This window comes from Panicum virgatum, chromosome 9K, assembly GCF_016808335.1.
Source record: "Panicum virgatum strain AP13 chromosome 9K, P.virgatum_v5, whole genome shotgun sequence".
Lineage (NCBI taxonomy): Eukaryota > Viridiplantae > Streptophyta > Magnoliopsida > Poales > Poaceae > Panicum > Panicum virgatum.
This window is the reverse complement of record NC_053144.1, coordinates 53,442,100-53,463,646: the sequence shown is the minus strand read 5'-3', so window position 1 is coordinate 53,463,646 and position 21,547 is coordinate 53,442,100. Positions and strand designations below refer to the sequence as shown.

At 45.7% G+C, this 21,547-nt stretch overlaps 2 protein-coding genes and 1 long non-coding RNA gene across 4 annotated transcripts; 1 reads left to right on the top strand and 2 right to left on the bottom strand.

The window, feature by feature from the left end:
• The first annotated feature begins 1,338 nt into the window (after nucleotides 1–1,338).
• On the top strand, nucleotides 1,339–9,598 carry LOC120652264. The gene is made up of 6 exons (XM_039930028.1): nucleotides 1,339–1,712; nucleotides 1,878–1,964; nucleotides 2,053–2,286; nucleotides 2,398–2,500; nucleotides 8,413–8,642; nucleotides 8,997–9,598. Exons 1-6 carry the CDS (start codon nucleotides 1,399–1,401, stop codon nucleotides 9,205–9,207), a joined length of 1,179 nt encoding a protein of 392 aa, XP_039785962.1. The 5' UTR covers nucleotides 1,339–1,398; the 3' UTR covers nucleotides 9,208–9,598.
• A 1,238-nt stretch (nucleotides 9,599–10,836) lies between these two features.
• Nucleotides 10,837–15,600, bottom strand: LOC120652263 (heat stress transcription factor B-4d-like). Of its 2 annotated transcripts, none has more exons than XM_039930027.1 (3): nucleotides 14,193–15,600; nucleotides 12,752–13,479; nucleotides 10,837–11,659 (listed from the first exon to the last, which is right to left on the bottom strand). In XM_039930027.1, the coding sequence occupies exons 2-3, from the start codon at nucleotides 13,034–13,036 to the stop codon at nucleotides 10,994–10,996; spliced, it is 951 nt and encodes a 316-aa protein (XP_039785961.1). In that variant the 5' UTR covers nucleotides 13,037–13,479; nucleotides 14,193–15,600; the 3' UTR covers nucleotides 10,837–10,993. The 2 variants fall into 2 exon arrangements, 1 of the variants encoding a protein (XP_039785961.1); XR_005666511.1 differs by having other exon boundaries at nucleotides 11,518–11,659; nucleotides 11,746–13,479.
• Nucleotides 15,601–15,756: 156 nt separating this feature from the next.
• On the bottom strand, nucleotides 15,757–18,471 carry LOC120648801. The gene is made up of 3 exons (XR_005665090.1): nucleotides 17,739–18,471; nucleotides 17,110–17,330; nucleotides 15,757–17,009 (listed from the first exon to the last, which is right to left on the bottom strand). It is a non-coding gene; the product is annotated as an uncharacterized LOC120648801 (long non-coding RNA).
• Nucleotides 18,472–21,547: the final 3,076 nt, after the last annotated feature.

Here is a 21,547-nt window from a genome sequence, read left to right as displayed (position 1 = left end):
GCCCGCCTCCGAAAATAGAACTATTAACTGAAGCGGTCGTGTTAATGGTGACTGCCTCGGTTAATCGCAGGCATTAACCGAGACGATTTTGTAATATGCCCGCCTCCGAGGCCTTTTCAAAGTGTCTCGGTTAATCAGTTTTTGTAGTAGTGATAGTAATGGGCTTATAGGCAAGCTGGTCATCGTTTTTGCTGACGTGGAGGGGGGGGGAGAGAGAGAGAGAGAGAGAGAGAGAGAGAGAGAGAGAGATAACTTGGCTCTCTTCAATGCAAGCAACAAGCTGAGCATGAGCTCCTAAGGCAAAAGTGGATTCAGAGTAGATGTGAGGATGAAAAGAAAAGAAAATGCAAGATATGAATTAAACAATATCTCATGGACAATAAAAAGACTATTGTTGCATAACTTGGCTCTTGTATCTTGATTTATAGCCAAGCACTTGGCTTTATTATTAACTATATGCTCTTATAAGATTATAATCTTTGGAATGGTTTTTAGGGTGGGCCACGGCCATCCGGTCCACCCCTTGGATCTACCGGTGTTTGCTAGTATGTTGGAGTTGCTCGTAGTTTTTTTATAACAACTAAAATGTCTATACTAGGCAATTTCTTATCAAGGAAAGTGGCCACCACTCAACTTTAGAAGGATGAATCTCAAGTGACACAACTCTCCTTTAGGTGGGCAGCCAAGCCATCCAAAAACATGGCCTGTTTAATCGATCATTTGTCTATGTAGTTCATGTTCATCTAAACGGCCATTTAGCACGAAAAAATGACCATTTTAAGTGAAAAATATATATAGGAAATACTCGACAAGGAAGTCATCTAGAATATTTCTAGAAGATGGGGAAGATGTTACAATGCTCTCCACTTCAGCTTGGAGACCGCTCCTCTAGTCCTCTTGGGGCACTGGCTCGCTATGATTCCAACAATAAGAACGAACCCTTCTAACCCATCAAGGAGACTACGAATTGTATAGCTGTTGGACCGTGTTGGTGTCGCTGATTTTTTGAAGTGCATTTTTGTTCCTTTTACCGATTCTTGAGCATTTGGCCTCTTGAAGAAAGAACAAAAAATGCACTTCAAAGGAACAAAAATTTCCTGAAAACAAAAATGACCTTGAAAACACGGTCATCAATTCTTCCTCCATCCTAGCATTTGACATCTCTAGAAAACAGGGATGTAGAAAGAACTGTATGGAGTGATTTTTGTAATTTCCTCTTGATCAAAAATTTCCTGAAATCATTAGCAGTGCAAAAATAACCAGCAAGGTGGCCCGGCTAGTTTCAGACGTTGGATTGATTTTGAACGGCTTAGATGGCTACCTGCCGTTCAAGTCATCAAGTGTCGTCTCCACGAGTGACAGCCCCGGATCTTCCCAGCCCTCCCCCGCACTCTTCCCATGGCGATCCCTCCTCCCCGGATCGCCGGGGGCGGCGGCGGCCGCAAGCCGAGGGTTCCGCCGCTCCCACCGGCGAGGACCCTCCTAACTGCATTTGCCGCAGCGGCGGCGCTGACCGTCCTTTGCCTCCTCTCCTCCTCTCCCGCCGCATCGCTATCGAGTGCTTGGAGATCCGGAGCCAGGAGCGGCGACAAGTACCTTTACTGGGGCGGCCGCGTCGACTGCCCCGGCAAGCACTGCGGCTCCTGCGCCGGGCTCGGGCACCAGGAGTCCAGCCTCCGCTGCGCTCTCGAGGAGGCCCTCTTCCTCGGCAGGTAATAGCTACTCTCCCGTGCTTATGCATCAAAGATAGTTCTTTTGAAGTGGCTGAAGTTTTATCTCATTGAAATACGAAATGAGAAGACTAAATGATCGATACTAGAAGGCAGATGGACATGCTACTAACCTACTAGTTGTGCTACTGGCATGCTTCTTTGTAGAATATTTGTGATGCCCTCAAGAATGTGCCTGAGCTCAGTACATAACACAAAGGGGGTCCTCCAAAGCAGTGCAACTTCAGAACAAAGGTTCTTGCTTCTTAACCTCATCTGTCTCTCTGTAGTATCTGCACACTAAAGTTTGGGTATTTCAATATCTAAAGCAAGTATTTTGTAGATGGGAAGAAAGTTCTTGTGCAATGGAATCTCTATATGATATAGATGAGATATCAAGAACAGTACCGGTTATTCTGGACAATTCTAAGACATGGCATGATATAGTATCAAGAAGTATGAAATTAGAAGTGGGAGGCGTGTCACATGTGCAAGGGATTAGCAGGGGAGAACTCAAACAAAACCCCCTGTACTCAACAGCTCTCATATTAAACCGCACTGCAAGTCCTCTTGCTTGGTAAGCACATAGGTTCTTGTTGTAGTGCCTTTGGTTTTCCCCCTCCTCTAGATTTAATCTTTTACTCAGCAAAGGAATAATTTTAGCCATTCATGTCCAAGAAAAATTCAGGTTTATGGAGTGCAAGGATCGCAAGAACCGCAGCTCTGTTATGTTATCCTACACCTTTTTACCAAGTATGCCAGCAAGAAAATTGAGGGATGCAGCAAATAAGGTGCTGTTTCTCGCCCTTTTTGTATATGCAGTCTGACTAATATCTTGGAAATGGACTGGTATTGTGTTTCTGTTTCTTTTCCTGCATCTTTTGTTTATGCTTATATAGTTAGGGGGTTTATCATTTCTAGTCGCAGTGACTTGACCAAGTTTTTCATACATTCCTTCAGATTACAACAACAACAACATTCCTTCAGATTCACTGACTTAAATTACCGGATGATGATGTAGTCATAAAGTGGCAACTACTGTTGCTAACTAAACCTTGACATTGTGTAAATACCTGGTGACTCTTGTTTATCATTCTAAACATGCACTAACTTCTGCAATCTGGTGTTGTTTTGATGCTGCATCCATAAAGCAAAGTATTAAGTATATAACCAAGCATCCTGGAGGTATAGCCGTACAGATATCTGTCATGTGGGGAATTCAGTTTAGTCGGCGCAACAGGAAGGCCCAGGCGGCAAGCTAGGAGAGTCTTAGCGTGATAAGTAAGTTAGTAGGAGTCGGTTTGGAGTTTGTTATGTTTTGGACTATATATATGGGCCTAGGGTTAGCAAGTCAAGGCAGGCTTTAGATTATATCCATCTGTAAGCCGCCGCCCTGCCTCCCTGGTGCGCCGTCGAGCCACCACGGCTCCGCCGCGCCGGCGAGGTCCAGGGCCGCGTCCTGTAACTTCATTCAAGTATAATCTACGCCGCAATCCTTCCTCCAACACCATCGTCCGTGACAACTTGGTATCAGTCAAGCCTTGTTGCGTGCCCATGGGTGACGATCTGAAGGAGCTCGAGACGATCTCCAACACTCTCCGCGATCTGGGCGCCAAGTTCGACGATCTCGCCGTCAAAGTCGATCGTCTGGCGCCGCTCGCTCCGGTGGCGACCAAACTCGCCGCGCTGCCGGAGAAGGTCGTCACGCTCTAGTCCGCCACCTTTGAGAACACGGAGCAAGTCCGTGCCCTCAACCTCGCTCTCATCCGCGTGGAGTCGGCCCAGCGCGACGGCAAGGCGCCCGCCCAGGAGGATGTCGGCGCCACAGAAGACTCCATCAACAACCAGCGGGACCATGGTCCCAAGCCGCCGCCGCGCTCCGACCCCCCGTTCCGGCCACCGCCACGCCCGGAACCCCCATTCCGACCACCGCCGTGGGATCGCTTCCGCGAGGAGGATGATGACTACGTCGACTCCCACTTCCACCCGCGCGTCCGCTTCGAGTTCCCCACGTTCGACGGCAAGGAGGACCCGCTTCCGTGGCTGAACCGATGCGAAACCTTCTTCCGAGGCCAGAACACGATGGAACGCCACCGGGTCTGATACGCCGCCATGCATCTCACCGGCACGACGCAGCTCTGGTACTGCCGTCTGGAGCTCACAGGCGGGACACCGTCGTGGCGCCGCTTCACCCAGCTCGTCCAGCAGCGGTTTGGGCCGCCGATGACGGACAGTCCGGTGGGCGAACTGATGCTGCTCCACCGCACGGACGCCGTCGAGGACTACACCGACAAGTTCCTCTCCTACGCCTGCCGCGACGCCGACCTCTCTGAACAGCAGCTCGTTCAGATCTACACGGCGGGCCTGGTGAACCCGCTGAAGACCGACGTCGCCTTGCGTCGGCCGGAGAGCCTCGACGACGCCATTATGCTCGCTCGCGCCTACGAGCAGCGCCTGCATCTGTCCTCGACGGATCCATCGCCGGGTCGAGGCGCTCGCTCGGCGTCCCACGCGTCTTCGAGCTCTACGTCAACTAAAGTCGCTCCGCCGGCCACCGCATCGGCTTCTTCTGCAGCACCCGGGTCGGGCAAGTCCTCGGCCTTGTCGGCGACACTTCCTCATCGTCGTCTCTCGCCCGCAGAGATGGCTCAACGTCGCGCCGACGGGCTGTGCTACAATTGCGACGAGAAGTTCGTCTTGGGGCATCGCTGCAAGAAGCTGTTCGTCATTGAGGTGATCGGTTTCAACGACGACGAGGAGGTGGACGAGGAGATAGAATGCCTGGCTCTCTCGGGCGCCCAGGACAACCCAGCCATCTCGCTGCACGCAGCTACGGGCGTCCGCGCTCGTGGGTTCCAAACAATGAAGGTCCACGTGCGCATCGGCGACGCCGTGGCAGTCGTGCTTCTTGACTCTGGCTCGTCGCACAACTACATCGACGTCGAGATGGCCAAGCGGGCGGGCATCCAGCTGTCTGCATGTGCCGGCCTGTCGGTGGCTGTGGCGAACGGCGACCGCATCACGTCTCCGGGTCGCGCCAGGGGCCAGTGCGTGCGCATCGGAGGGGAAGCGTTCGACATCGACCCTACGCTCTCCCCCTCGGCAAGTATGATATGGTGCTCGGGGTTCAGTGGCTCGGCACCCTGGGCCCCATCTTGTGGGACTTCGCGAAGCACACCTTGGCGTTCAAGCGGGGCGCCAAGCGCGTCCTGTGGCGCGGCATCGACACCACTCCAGGGTTGTTTGCAGCAGCGCTCTCTGGTCCCGGTGACAACCTCATGGACGCCCTCCTGGAGGAGTTTGAGGGCCTGTTCGCGGAACCGCATGGGCTTCCTCCGCGTCGGCACCTCTCTCACCGCATTCGCCTCAAGCGGGGAGTGGGCGCCATCGCTGTACGACCCTATCGTTATGCGCACGCGCAGAAGGACGAGTTGGAGCGCCAATGCGACGAGATGCTGCGCCAGGGGGTCATACGTCCCAGCTCTTCGGCCTTCTCCTCGCCGGCACTGCTCATACGCAAGCCGGACGGCACGTGGAGATTCTGCGTCGACTACCGTGCCCTCAACGACGCTACGATCAAAGACAAGTTTTCCATCCCAGTGGTGGAGGAACTTTTGGACGAACTGCGCGGCGCCAAGTTCTTCACCAAGCTCGACATGCGGTCCGGCTACCACCAAGTGCTGATGTTCGTGGATGATGTGGAGAAGACGGCGTTCCGTATGCATCAGGGCTTGTTCGAGTTCCTCGTCATGCCGTTCGGCCTCACGAACGCCCCCGCCACATTGCAAGCCTTGATGAACGACATCCTACTGCCCTACTTGCGCCGGTTTGTCCTCGTCTTTTTCGACGACATTCTGATTTATAGTTCTTCGTGGACGGACCACCTCCGCCACGTGTGCACTTTGTTTCGCACGCTGCAGGATCACCAGCTCTTCCTCAAGCGGTCCAAGTGCGCGTTCGGGCAGTCGTCCGTGGCCTATCTAGGTCATGTCATCTCCGAGGAGGGTGTCGCCATGGACCAGCAGAAAGTACAGGCGGTGCTGGATTGGCTGCTTCCCAAGTCGGCACGGGCGGTGCGCGGCTTCCTCGGGCTGGCGGGGTACTACCGCCGCTTCATCCGCGACTTCGGCGTCGTCGCGGCTCCTCTCACCGCCCTCCTCAAGAAGGAGGGTTTCCGGTGGAATGACGACGCGGAACGCGCGTTCAGGACGTTGCAGCAAGCCCTCACGACGGCGCCGGTCCTACAGCTACTAGATTTTGACCGGGAGTTCATCGTCGAGTGCGACGCGTCGGGCTCCGGTTTCGGCGCCGTCCTTCACCAGGGCGCTGGGCCCCTCGCCTTCTTCAGCAAGCCCATCGCGCCGCGTCATGCCAGGCTAGCCGCCTAGGAACGTGAGCTCATCGGGCTTGTCCAAGCGGTGCGCCACTGGAGGCCATACTTGTGGGGGCGCCATTTCGTCGTCCGTACGGATCATCGCAGCCTGTGCTTCATCCTCGACCAGCGCCTGACGACGATACCGTAGCATCAGTGGGCTAGCAAACTCATCGGCTTCGACTTCCTAGTGGAGTACAAGCCGGGCGCACTCAACGTCGTGGCCGACGCCTTGTCACGTCGCGACGAGCACCTGGGGGACGCCTTGGCAATATCTGGGCCGCAGTTCGCCCTGTTTGATGAGGTGCGCCAGGAGATCAATGGCAACTCGTCTCTCTCCGAGCTCCGCGATGCCATCCGTGGGGGCGCCAAGTCAGAGGCCTGGTCGGTGGTGGATGATCTGATTCTCTACAACGGCCGGGTCTATATCTCTCCAACATCCTCCCTGGGGCCGGCCATCCTGGAGCTCGTTCACGACGCAGGGCATGAGGGAGTGCACAAGACTTTGCATCGGCTGTGTGCAGATTTTCACTTTCCCAAGGATCGGGTGGTGGTGCAGGATTTCGTCCGATCATGTGAGGTGTGCCAGAGGAACAAAAGTGAACACTTGCATCCCGGGGGTTTGCTGCAGCCGCTGGACGTTCCTACCACGGCGTGGGCAGATGTGGCCATGGATTTTGTGGAAGCCTTGCCTAAGGTCAATGGGAAGACGGTCGTTGATCGTTTCTCCAAGGCGGCGCACTTCATCGCGCTATCTCACCCATATACCGCAACGTCTGTGGCGAGGGCCTTCTTTGCTGAGGTGGTGCGCTTGCATGGGATCCTGTCGTCGGTGGTTAGTGATCGTGACCCGGTGTTTACTAGTTCGTTCTGGCAGGAGTTATTCAAGTTGGCCGGGGTTAAACTGCGTTTCACGTTAGCCTTTCATCCACAGTCAGATGGGCAGTCTGAGGCTACTAACAAGATTATTGCTATGTATCTGAGGTGCCTCACTGGTGATCGTCCGCGAAATTGGTTGGAGTGGCTGCCATGGGCCGAGTTCTGCTATAATTCTTCTTATCAGCAGTCCCTCAAGACCTCTCCGTTTGAGGCGGTTTACGGGCGACCTCCTCCGTCTATCAGATCATATGCCCCAGGTGATGCTCGGCTGCCGGCGGTCAACAGGGCCATGACCGAGCGCGATGAGTTTCTGGCGGAGGTCCGGGATAGGCTTGAACAAGCACAACAACACTACAAGTCGGTGTATGACCGGCGTCATCGGCCGGTTGTGTTTGAGCCTGGTCAGTGGGTGTGGCTGCGCCTTCTGCATCGTCCAGTGGCTTCTCTCAAGGTGCAAGGTCGTGGGAAGCTTGGGCCCAAGTTTTTCGGGCCGTACAAGGTGGCTGAGCGCATTGGTGATGTGGCCTACAGACTCGTGTTGCCGGCGGGTGCTCGTATTCATGATGTGTTCCATGTGGGGTTTCTTAAGCCGTTCCATGGTAATCCCCCAAAAGTGGCGCCGGTGTTGCCTCCTATTCAGCATGGTCGTGTGGTGGGGGAGCCTGCAGAGGTGTTGCGTGGACGCCTAGCCCGTGGGCGTCGGGAGCTTTTGGTGCGTTGGAAAGGGGCGCCTGTGTCTAAGACGTCTTGGGTGGAGCTTGAGGAGTTCAAGAGTCTGTTTCCGGTGTTCCAGCTCGAGGACGAGCTGCTTCTCCAGGGGGGAGAGATGTCATGTGGGGAATTCAGTTTAGTCGGCGCAACAGGAAGGCCCAGGCGGCAAGCTAGGAGAGTCTTAGTGTGATAAGTAAGTTAGTAGGAGTCGGTTTGGAGTCTATTATGTTTTGGACTATATATATGGGCCTAGGGTTAGCAAGTCAAGGCAGGCTTTAGATTATATCCATCTGTAAGCCGCCGCCCTGCCTCCCTGGTGCGCCGTCGAGCCACCACGGCTCTGCCGCGCCGGCGAGGTCCAGGGCCGCGTCCTGTAACTTCATTCAAGTATAATCTACGCCGCAATCCTTCCTCCAACACCATCGTCCGGGACAATATCAGTTTATCTAGTTTATTGCACTTTCCTATGCCAAGTCATTAAAATGATGTGTGGCTGCACAGACTTCTGACTTGGGCGAAAACATAACTTAGCTCAAGTGTCATGCCCTGAAACATCTATATTTTGTAGCTTGTCAAGCATACAACATCAGTTTTAGAAGTATGGGTGTAAGTACATGCTAACTCTCCTTACATGAGTTCTTAAATCAAGAAAATTGCATTGCTCTATTACCAGCTCGTGTTCAGTAATATTCTTTGTAGTCTATATGATGCAGCACTCTAAGTCAGTCCCCTCTGTTTCAGATGAAAAAAATACTTGGTGACTATGACGCTATTCATGTGAGACGAGGTGATCTATTGAAAAATAGGAAAGATAGATTTGGTGTTGAAAGGAGCCTTCATCCTCATCTAGACAGAGATACCCGCCCTGAGTACATCAGAAAAAGAATTGCAAAATGGATTCCACCAGGTCGGACTCTATACATTGCATCAAATGAAAGAGCTCCAGGATTCTTTTCCCCTCTGTCAGACAGGTACCACCTGCACTGTTGTTTCCATTGTCTTGTCCAACCACAACCAGGATCTCTTGCATTGTTTACATTAGCATTTATCTTCCTCCTGCATCCTGATGCATGGTACAGCACTTTGTAGTAATTGCAGTTCGAAAGCTGTCCTCATTCTTGCTCATATTTTTTTCCGTTCATTTTTCATGTTGCCATGGTTAAGCATTTATTAGCAATAAGATGTTCTCATGTGGCTGGTCATATCAGTTCTTCAGTCTGTATGCAGGTTGAATTGAATTCAGGTTTCTACCTCCATGTGTCTTTATATATAATCATTTGATGCTTACTAAAAGTGTTTGTTCATTCATTTGGGCAACAATACAGGTACAAGCTAGCATACTCGTCCAACTTCAGTAGCATATTGGAGCCAGTAATTGAGAACAATTACCAGCTATTCATGGTGGAGAGGCTCATTATGCAAGGAGCAAAGACATTTGTCAAGACAATGAGAGAATTTGACAGTGATTTAACCCTTTGTGATGATCCCAAAAAGAACACCAAAGTTTGGCAAAGGCCAGTGTATACAGATGATTGACGGTAGCTGGCCAGTGGCCATCAAATATGATTACGAAGCTCCCGCTTTCAGCAACTTGACAGCCTGACATGGCCTATTAAACATGAAGCTGGCAAGGAAGCATTTGCAATTACTTATTCAACTGAAATTTGCCAGCACTGGTGGAAACTTCACCTGGGATTCACCGCAGCACGTTTGTTCATATTACCACGTGTCCTTGTAATCTGGAAAAGGCTAAAATTGTTGACTTGTTTTTCCATTCTTTTGCAATTAGGGACTAGATCACAAGATTTGATTGCAGATTTAGGATGCATATATGTCATACCCTTCTGTATAGTATGTGTAAGAATCAAGTGGCATTTCATATTAAGTGTGGCGAATACCATTAGTTGGTTGTTCCCTCTCTTTTTAATTGCTTTTCGAGGTGTTACTCACTCCCGTCAACAAAAACACTCCTACTGGACATGAAACAATTTCTAACATGTACCTTTGACCAGTAGTTTCTAGTATTATAGTATATTTATACATTTCAATGTTTTTTACGGAGTACTATGAAAGTATTCTTTTTAGGGAAATCTACACATGAATTTTATGCCTCCAATCTAAATATGAAATGCTTTTATTGTTAAAGTTTTAAAATTCAACTAAATCTTGTCTAAAACATGGAGTATGCGACGTAGTGTTGTACTAGTATTCATTGGCTGCACTATGGTGCATTTGGCGCACTTGCTTGATTTCCTTTTCCTAGCTCATATATGAGTTCCTAGTAGTTGTCACAATGAGGATTTTCTTTTTTCCATATAACAGGTTTTTTTTACAGCAAAGGATATCAGCATTTCTGAAATTTGACTGGAACCTTGATGGGTCGGGCTGGTTGCTTTAGTACTCATATTTCTTAGGAATTAAATTCCAAACAAGAAAATAAAATTGCAAGAGTTAGAGCTTGCTTAGCTTGGTGGGGTTTAAAGAGGGAATGCTAAGGATTTAATCCTCCTCAATCCCTTTATGCAAAGAATTAACGGAGCAAAGAAAGGCTCTAACGAGGTCACATGCTAAGTTGATTCTAGACCACTGATTTTTCGGTTATTTTGTATACTTCATCCAAAAATAATCATTCTAGAAATATTTTAATAAGTCAAACTATCTTTAGTTTGGAGTATATAGAGCCAACAAATAGGTATACTGTAAACATATATTTCATGATAAATCTAATGATATTTATTTGGTATATAAATAGGATATTAGTATTTTTTATAAACTTATTCAATCTTTACTTGACTTAGGATAAAAGTAAAATGATATTCCTTTTTGCAAGATGAAATATATATATATATATATATATATATATATATATATATATATATATATATATATATATATATATATATATATATATATATATATATTCTTGTCCGTGTCTAAATTTTCACCAATACCCAAACCATTCCTTTGAAAAAAGAAGCAAGATTAATGATGCCACGCATAGGGGTGGTAAATGACCTTAAAATTTGATTTAAATTATCTAAAAGCCGGGTCCTAAATTGGTCGGGCTCTAATTTTATACAATTTTGAGCTAAAATTATATAAGTGCCACTTGAATTGTCCCCGCTAGCCACGCATATATGCATGCAGAATGGGACCATGCAAAGGTGAAAAAAGGGCAATGATATGATTCCTCTCTAAGCAAGGTTCCAATTAATCAACTCGCATAAAATGGATGCATGCCTACCTGCTAGCTAGCTAGCCTGCGGCAGCGTACGTGCTACCTCTGTATCTACAAAAACAATCTACGTGCTACGCCAATCACCTACGTCTCACTTCCTTGGTCATCGCCATCATGGCCATTGTGGTCACCGTCGCCATCGCCGACCCCATCACAATGGCCACCATCGCCGTTTTCTTCTTCCAGCAGCACGGCCGCCTGCGCCTTTCTCTTCTTGCCGTCGTTCAGCCGCACGCCAAACAGCTTCACCGGCGCCTCCTCGCCGTCACCGCGTGGCCTCCGCGTCGTCGTCGGTGGCGACGCGTTATCAGCAGAGCCGAGCTCCACCAGCCTGCAGCCGGTGGCCGAAGGCGGCGGCGGCGGCGCCGGCTCCACGTGGTTCTGCAGGAAGTAGATGATGTCGTTGTAGAGCCGCCTCATGTGCGCCAGCTCCGACAGCAGTAGCGAGTTGCGCCGCCGCAGCTCCCGGTTGTCCTCCGACAGCGTCGCCAGGAAGTCCTCCTTGCCGCCGCCGTGGTCCTCCTCCTGGACGCGGTAATACGCCGGCGGGGGCGGATGCGGCTGCGGCGGCGAGAAGAGGCTGCGGAGGTAAGGCTGGTGCGGCGGAGGGAGTGGCTGCAGCGGCGGCGGCGGCTGCGAGCAGCACGACGAGGGCTTCCTCCGGTGGATCTCCGAGAGGAGGTGCCTGGCGCCCTTCTTGAAGAACTCGTTGGCGAACTCCCACCTGTCTGCCACGATCTTCCTGAAGCCCTGCAAAAGCCCCATGATAATCACAGCAACTGCAAGACTACCCAAGTTAATTCGAATGCTTATTACTTGGTTGTCACAAGACTCACAACTCTGAATTAAGCCCGAGTGAAAATCGATGCTACATGGACTGATGCTACAGCACTGCAAGTGTTTATGTCAATCTTTTCTCTGCCAATGATTGGGAGGCGAATATCACTGAGAAAAATGATGTACTGTTAACTGGTGCACGAGAGGCGTATGAATGTGTATTTCATGGCGTGCTAACTGCAGATGAGAGGAGGGTGAAGAAGTGATGGATGTTGTAAATGTGGTATATATAATGGCTTGCTGTGAACTCGTGACAAAGTATTGGTTTGCAAGTACGAGAGGAGTTGTGGACAAAACTGGGTATGAGGAAGCATAAATAGCAAGAATCCAACTGATGAGCTTAGTTCAAAAGAATCAAACTCAGTCCTCAAAAAATAATAAAAAAATATTAGAAAAAGAGAATCCCAACACAACCGCATATATGGAAGAACAAGATGACGTCAACGTGCACTCTCCTTGTTTTAGGAAAAAAATTCTGTGACAAAAAAGGCAAAAGGTAACAGAGTTTTTTTAATAAAAGATGGATTTTTGAAGACACGAAAATAAAATAAAAATCTGCAGGTGGGAAGCACACTTGCAGTACCTTCAAATCTAGCAACAAGACTTATCCCACACTCCCAGTACGTCCACAACCACCCATCCCTATTGTCACATTCTGGGAGACACGAAATCGAAAGGATGAAATGTCACCACCAACCAACAGGTAGTCAGGTACAGCAATAAGATCTTCAGACATGCATATATTTCACGCTCATCTTTTCACCACCAAATTATTAGTGGTTATTACCACACATTCCTGAGTTCGTTTCAAAAGAACACATTTCTGAGTAGAAAACAAATCAAATCTCACAGCTAACGTAAACACCATCCACAATGAAAATGCCAGCAATGCTCTGATTTTTAAATAATAAAGCTTATCTAGGATCCCCATTAAGTTGCACAGAAACACAGGAGCCTCCAAATCAAACCAAGCAAGAATCAGCCAGCAGGGAGACACTCACTTACATAGGTGTTGAGCTGCCTGACGAAGCTGGAGAAGTTGTTGTGCTTGAAGTAGTTGGGGAGGAGGTCCCTGGCGAACTCTGGCGGCCGCCAGACAACGAAGGTGGCGCCGTCCTCCCCCCACGACACGACGTGGTCGGTGCGGGGGTCGTCCACCAGCTGGAAGGTCTTGGTCAGGAAGGGGGCCGGCGCCACCGGCTTGGCGGCGTGCGAGCTCATCTCCACGTCCATGGACGCCGCCGCCATCTCTCCACCACCACCTCTGCACCTCTCCACGAGGAATGCCATCTGTGAGAAGATAAGAGGAGGGGAAGAAGGAGCTAGGAGCAAGGCAGCACTGCGGCTTATCTCTATCTAAGCTTGAGAGAGAGAAAGAGATCGAGAAGGGGGGAGGAGACAGGAGAAAGAAGGCTTCTTCCCTCTCTAGAGCTATATCTCCAGTCTCACTGTCTGAGACTGGAGCACACACATACACACGTGCAGGCACAGGGCGCCACCTTCAAATATTCAAATAAAAAGCTGGAGTCTGGACCTCTAGTCTCCTCCAGTCTCTCTCTCTCTCACCATTATACATGCATATGCATGGATATCTGTGCGAGCCTGCCTCTGGCCTCTGCACGCACTTCCGCTTGGCACGTACTAGCACCGCTTGGTTTTTAGGAGGGGCTGTGCTCAGTGCTCACGAGGAATCACGAGGAAATGAATTCCATGGCACCTATGCCTGCTGGCTCCTGCAATGGAAGCGAACTGCTCGTAATTTGTGTAGTGAGTACGTAGGAGTAGTAATTACATATGTCGTCATGCCTTAACTACAAACACAAGTACAGTTTGATGCTACTACCAGCAGAACCCTAACTGTTCAAACCAAGGATTTTCTTCTTCTTCAAACATTGGCAATGAATTCTAAGTTTAAGGTGATTGATAACTGACGCTCATCATCATCGATCTGCTACAAGACTACAGCTATATACTATGTATCAATGGATGCCGTACTACCAGACACAGATAGCTAAAAAGCTAGCCGGGGAAGTGCATAACCTATATATGACTCCAATTAATGTCACCAATAAATATGTTTCGACGCATGTGGGATCTAGGATTGAAGTTTCTGATAGTATTATATTGCTCTAATAAAAGAAGATGATGCAAGCATTGAAGAGTTTTCTTTAAAGGACTCGTGGAGTTCTGAACAAGATAGATATAGCTTAATTAGGGTTATACATATCATCTTAAACACAACAGCATTTGTGTGAATCAGAAATTCAACTTTTACATTCCAACTGAAGCAACTTTGACCAACAAAGAGACCAAATAAAAAATTAGGTATATACAACGTCTTTTCTCCTTCTAAACCTACTTGCCACAAGAAATTCCAAAAGCTAACATTTCAATATTTTGATTTACTGTCCATAAAAAAAACTTGAGAAGAAGGGGAGCACTGAACCTGTATGGCCGTGAAACTCCCTGGAACCGGTTCTCAGGGAAGTAACACTATTTTGTGAGCAGGTTCAAGCCTGAGTGGCTGGGTGTCCTCTTCAACCCTATAAAAATAAATCTTATTGCCTGGTTCTAGTACTTAATGTCAATAGAAAGATATACGTATTTTGGAATACATTATCCCAGCAATGCTTTTTTTTCCATTATTATATATCTTACCACACTATATACCACTCAGTATATGAATTAGTATTACACATTGGTGGCATCAGACAAATTAGTTGCAATGAATATATAGTTCTTCTGTAAAAGAAGACATAGTAGTTCACCAGAGAGTAGAATAATGTCAAGACACATAACTACTGCAAATTAAAGGAAGATCATTTTTAACAATTGAGGTTACGGATTCCTATTTCTACAACCTTTTCCTCTTAAATACAGATACAAAAGTCACCTTCATGAATACTACACAGCTACATTTACAAGCACTATGATTTGACGTGATAGCACCCTGGCTTGCATGCAAGGCCAGGGCAAAGTACACATGCACAAAGAGAGGGGATAAATGCACGCATGCTTGGGTTCTGGACCTGGAGTCATCAAATTTCAGAGGATATGCATATAAAATTTCCAGAGAAGATGAGCATATATGTTGTGTACTGTACTGGCCCCAGAGTCCTGACTGGTATATATCCCCGTGGTATTTTGTGACCAAATTGTGTTCTTCACAGCCACATCGATCGCCTTCTAGCTATATGGTTTCTCACAGAGGTATCTTGTTTTGTTTGCAGAGAAAGGAACAAGGACACTGCATGCGTCTTTATTTTTTTTTTTCAAGTTTCAAGGCATACCCGTGACTTCTATGCAAGACACAGGAATTAGAAGAAGTGAGAGGGACAATCATAGGAGTGGAATATACAAAACTATACTTCCTTTGATGGGTTCGTTGTGATGCAGCATCAATTTTCTACTGCTCTATTCCATCCATTGGTCTGCATGCATGGGTGTGCTACCTGCTGTAATTGCTTCCATTAATTCAGATCCACCTGCAAAAGAACAAACCCAATACCACACCCACTTTTGATGAACAGAGTTTCCGTATTCTTGGGAAGTTGCTGAATGTTTCTTAATTTCTTCTTGGAATTTGGAGATCAGAGAAAGTTTGCAAAGATATACCACACCCACTTTTACGCTCCATAAAAGAAAATGCCACGAAACGTTTGAAACAGAAAAAAACATGCATGGAAGGACAAAGAATGGGATGAACATTGTATATGTGGATATTTGCCTTTGTGCAAAGGAGATGCAGCAAGGGTTCCTGTATCCCTTTCCCCATTCCTTTTTCTGATATTTGGAAAGCATCAGTTTGTCTCAGTCAAGTTAGCCCCAAAGCTGAGATATTCTACACCTGTTCTCCCGTGCATAGGGGTGGTAATGGGCCATGGCCCTAGTGGCCTCTTCACAGCCCAACAAGGCCCTTAAATTTTTTAGTTCAAAATTGTATAAGATTAGAGCCCGGCCCTTAGATTTTCTAGTTCAAAATGTTGAGCCCTTTACCACCCCTACCCGTGCATGCATCAAATTCAGGGCAGGCATCAAGCCATCAATGAGGTGTGAACGGCTTGATGGCAAACATCTTGCATTATCTAGCTCAGTAGCTGCAATCAGCTTTAGCACCTAAGCATAAAATAAATCATAAGTCATAACCCACTGGGAGATTGGAGGCAAATTTAACGTGCAAGCATTTATTTGTGATGATCAACAGACGCATTCGTGTGGTGTGGCAATTGGCTGTAGAATTTGAATATCTTGGAAGATTCTGTTCCATATATGACAAAGCTGTGTACGTGATGTGCTTGCAGAGACATTTTATGAGTAGATCACATGACCTTTCCCCATCCCACATGTGGCCCACTGCATTTGTGGCGACTGGGCAGGTCCAGATCTATCTTTGACTGGCTGCATCATATAAACACCCCAAGAAAACAAAAGAGAGAAATGATGAGCTAGCTGTGCAGTGGATCGTCACATTACATATTAGATAAAAGTGAGAGCATCCTTTGTTCTTACATGCATATGTACGAGGCCAAAAAATAAGCTGATGGCATCATGCATGGCAAATTAGAAAAGACCAAGCTATGGCAAATTAGAAAAGACCAAGCTCTTTGGACAAGAGGATCTAACAGTTTTCGTTGGTTTCCTTGAGATCCTTGGGCTCAATTATTTTGTGTATCAGATTTTTCTGCTGGAATAGGTTTATAAATCAGATCATCCGAGCTTTTTTTTTTTTTGCTTCATGCAACTTTGTTACAATATAAAGCGACAACCTGGCTATTCAACCACTTGTCATTGGGGGAAGTTGCTGCTTTACCATCTTTCTAAGTTTTCGAATATTTGAAATTATTTGTTTTGCACATTTAAAGTAAGGTTACTAGAAACTGTCAGCAGAAATTTTGAACAGAGAGGTCTCAGACATTTTTACCAGGTCATTTTTTCTTGAGAAATGCTGGGCGGGTGGTTCAAAATTTTGGGCCTGCACCCGGCCGTAAATGGTAACTGGCCGTTTTTGGAACACTGTTATATGCCACAAAACCATTCATGATTACTTAAATGAAAAAGATGCAAGCAACAGCATAAGGCCATGCAACTACAGTATGAAACTAGCTAGGTAGACTATGAATTGAGCTCACGTGAATATAGACTACTGTTTATGCATGTTCCTTGCTGAATCGAGAAGAGCTGCAAGTACTATTTGATTTTAGCGCAGCATCACATTATGGCCAGTTGGATGTACCTGATTAAATAGAGATCTTCTTCACCTAGCCTGAAAAAGGAAATCAATGCAATTAGTGGGGGGGGGGGGGGGGGGATGCGCCACCACCAAAAAAAAACAGAGGAGAAAAGGTGCTCAAAGATGAGTTTACCTGGCCAGCCATGGGAAACTTATCAGAGAACATTTCCTCTGAGTGAGGGGTGTGGGTCAGGGCGCAGAGCATTAAGGGAGACCTGATTAAAGTCAGTGCTCGTAAAAGGAGGTGTAAAGATGTGAATTTACCACCACCACTCTTTTTTTTCCCCAAACTCTTACACACTCCACATGTCACATGTGCATGGCCTCTTTCTCTTTCATGCTGCCATGGGGCTGCTGCGGTAGGGGGAGAGAGACAGAGAGACAGGAATGGTTCTGAGCATTAGATTTAGATGTTTCTGCATTAATAAACAAAGGACACCATCTTATGTGCAGATGAACCAACAGTGCTGCCACACACTGATCTTATATGTTAGTACAATATTGGGCTCCATATATCAATATATCCAATGAACAGTTCCCTATCACTTCTTAAATACTTGAACCACATATATCAATTCTAGTGAGGAACGTTGATTTAAAAGACAAATCTAGTAGCCCCAAAAAGTATCTTAATCTCTATAGGCAAAATAAGGGAAACAAAGTTTGAGAAGAGTAACGTTTACTGAATATGCTAGGAGCCTAATTAAGTTAGTAAGCACAACTTTAGAAGAGATTAGCAAAGGACAACTGTAAGTTGCTCACCAGGGGCACCTGTAGCCCGACGGATGAAAGGCAGACACTACCATATCTTCGAAAAACTGCAAGTAAGCATGCAAGTCAACATTAGAAATCATTGAAAGCTAGAGATTAGAGAAGAAAACATTCAAAGGCAAGATAGTAGTACAAATCAACTTATTAAATCCTAAACTAATACTTAATATCAAGCCGATATATATTAACTTCATAACAGAACTATTTTTCATCCAAACAACCACCCTTCTCCATCGCCTTAAATACAAGTGTCTATGTACAGTAATACAGATATATGCATTATATAATAAAGCATGTGGGACGTCAACTATCTGACTTCCAGTTCCAGATATGCAGAGACAGAAATGCAGCGGCGCCCAGCTGAGCCTGAGCAGCAGAACAAGAGCACGCATGCGCTACTGCCGCCTCACTAATTATTTCTGCCTACATATGGGTGCTGCTGGGAGCAATCCACCAGGCATCAGTCCAAGCTCGTGCACTGCACACGTGAGTTGACACCAGGCTCATGAGCATGAAGCTTCCAACACACACTCACACATACACAGCTGTGTAGCTGAGAACTGAGGTCTCCACTCTCCAGTGGTTGTCTGACCGGTCTTCTGTTGCGCCACATGGAGTCACATGCGCCATGGCCGTAATATTGGGAACAAATTTACATGTTTCAATGTGTATCTACTGCTTGGCTGGCCTCTGCATCTGAAGCCACTATTTCCTTTTTCCATTTTTTACTCACCAAGCAAGCTGCAGAATGTGCTATGTGGACGGGTTTGCTAGAGCCGTTTAAGTTCTTACAGAATCTAATCATTACCAGGCTTCAGTATTGGCCTCCCTTCTACAGGAAAATAACATACTGATCTAAAATTATGACTGGATCAATCATGTTGCACACTCACATTAAACACTGTAGTTTGTTCTGAAGTTAAGCTATGATCCCACTGCTTGATGTTCCTAGGACGAATGAACATTCCATTGACATGGTTTCATTGAGCAGAAAACAATCCAGAGCAAGATTAGAGTGAAAGAAACAACATAAATTATGTTTCACACAGTTTTTTTACCTTAAATGGTTTCTTAACTGTAGTCTATATGGAATATGAGCAAGACAGCAGGTGACTGAGAGGAGCAAAATCCATAATTAAGAAAGACAGGAGTTGCAAAACTCTATATGTTAGAAGGGAATATATATATATTTCCACAAAAGAAAAACAATATTAGCAAAGAAGAACAATTTGTCAAAGTAAAACATCTTTATAACACATTTAAGAAGACACTTAGATCTCAAACAGAATCATAAAACATAAAGCAAAGAACAAAGAACAAAGATATCTGTATTTACTCTAACATATGTGGATTCTGTCTTGCAAGTCTGAACAGCTCTCTGGTTTAATTTTAAGGCATCCAACATATCCAAGTACTATAAACAATTAAGGGAACCCCTTTGGTTGGATTTTGACTTTTTTAAGAAAAGTAAAAGCAGGTTGGAAGCCCAACCAAACACACCCTAAAGATCATAAGATCCAGGGAAGTTTATTGGTCCCCTAGGGGTGAAGTAACATAACAATCTCTTGAAACGTCACAAGAATGTGTTCCTTTGTAGCTATTTCCATTTCTGATTTACATATAAAATGTAAAAAAAAAGCACGGCATTGTTTATGGTTGCCAAGCACATTATACGTCTGCAGCTCCCTATTCATGCACATCCCTGAGATCAGGCATACATATACAAACATAAATATGGAGAACAGAAATGTTATTCTAATATTCATTTTTAAGCGCGCATCATGGTCTAACTACATGTTTCAGAAGCTAATGATCTCCAATCAACATATCCGAAAGCATGTGAGTGGCATACTAATCTATAAAACCTATATAGTTAGTCCCCACTAGAGATTTCTCTCAACATGCAAGCTATCCACCTCAGCAATGCACTATTACATGCAATTAAAACCCACTAGCATTTTGTTATCCACGTCAACATGTCATGCAATCCACTAACATTTAATTATAATAGTTTATTTATTTATGAAAGTAATTAGAATATATATACTTACTTCATTCATCCACGTCAACATGTGCATCACTATAAGGGTCCATAAGAATTTATTACTATTTCTCCATTCTTTGAATCAGTCACGTCACCTTTATTATTGTAACCATCCAATCAACTTCGTGCATGTCCTATATCCATGAAATGCATGTCGTATTCGTTTCTTTCTTCTCTAACCAAAGAATAACTCAAAAATCTATTATTTTCATCCAAGAGATTTCTCATATAGCTTTCAACATAATCTTTACAAATGCACCATTTATATGAGCTTTTCTTTATTAAAGAATCTATAATATTTTTGTTTTTTAGGAAACTCGATCTAAGTTCTTATTTATCTTACTATACTTGCTCTCCATGGTGTTTTATTTAAAGAATTATTGTATTTTTTCTCATAGTTTATTGAAAAGCTCTCTCAAATCCCGCAGCAACGCATGGGGAATCATCTAGTATGATAGAAAGGGACCACGTAGAAGATTGGACAATTTACTAGCAACACAATAACATGGGCTGTCTCTTTGGCGTGCTAAAAAGGAAGCCTTTAGGGAAGTGCATATGCAGGGAATCAACCAAGTGACTGAAGAATGTTGCACGCAATGATTGTACTACTGAGCTCCTCTTTTGATATGCCTCCCTTGGGGTGGGCTCAGCAGATTCTGATGCAAAGATTTAGATCTCCATGGATGAAGCAGGAGGAGAGAAGAGGAGAAAAGGCAAGTGGGAATCATCAGAAGGTGCCAACTTTCTGAACCCAATGGGTCCATTCTGGATCAAAAGTTGTCCAATGACCTCTAAAGACAATGAGTTTCCTTAAAGTTGTGATTACACTGTAACTTCTAGCTACTGAAAGAATGTTGTCCTTTCAGTATGAAAAAAAAGGAATGCTGTCCTAGAGACAATGGTATATCTGAGATTAAAGTTATCTTTACAGCAATTCGTTGTCAAAGATCAAAAATGCTTTGAACAATGCAGGGTGCATGCTTTTAGCAGCTGTGACAAAAATAAGATCTGAATGCCCAAACTCAAATTGAGCAACAGATACTTTTAAGGAAAACATAAGTCATGCAATTTTGCATCTTTTGTCCAACTTATGTGTCATGAAAGGCTGAGGAGGTTCTAAGATTTAATTAGACTCCACTCGCACATTGTGTAACTAAAGATAGGGCTATAAATTCTAAGGAGAAGCAATATATAGCTGACAGGAAACAACAGTTTGGTCCAGGGGGTTTTCAAACCTGTATAAAAGCAAAAGCCACTCTTAAAGTTTAACTTTAACATAAACATTGACTCACAAAGCATTCTCACCATCAGCGAAATCAGAGTTTGCAAGTCCTTACTGGGAAAGATAGAACTTCTTTGAGCACACAATCCAAATAAGGAAATTGGATCCGAAGGAGATTGTGATGGGAAATCTGTCAGGAACATTTAGTTACTTTGCAAAATCAAACTTTTGGTGCTGAAACAGAGAAAGAATATTTTATTTTCCCATAACAAACAACATTTAAACACAGCAGCCTCTAGAAATGAGTAGAAAACATTGAACTATTCAGCAAATGCGAATTTCAATATAAAATGGTACATACACTAAATAAAAGTCTAAAAGATGATAAAAATCATCTTCAGCTTGGATTTCTTTAAGTTGTTGTGCCCCTGAGGACCACGGCATGTAGACGCAATAATTTATATATGATGCTTCCAATGCCAAAATTTGGAATACTGCTGGCATTAAGGACCAGTCATCATATGTCTTTTCAGC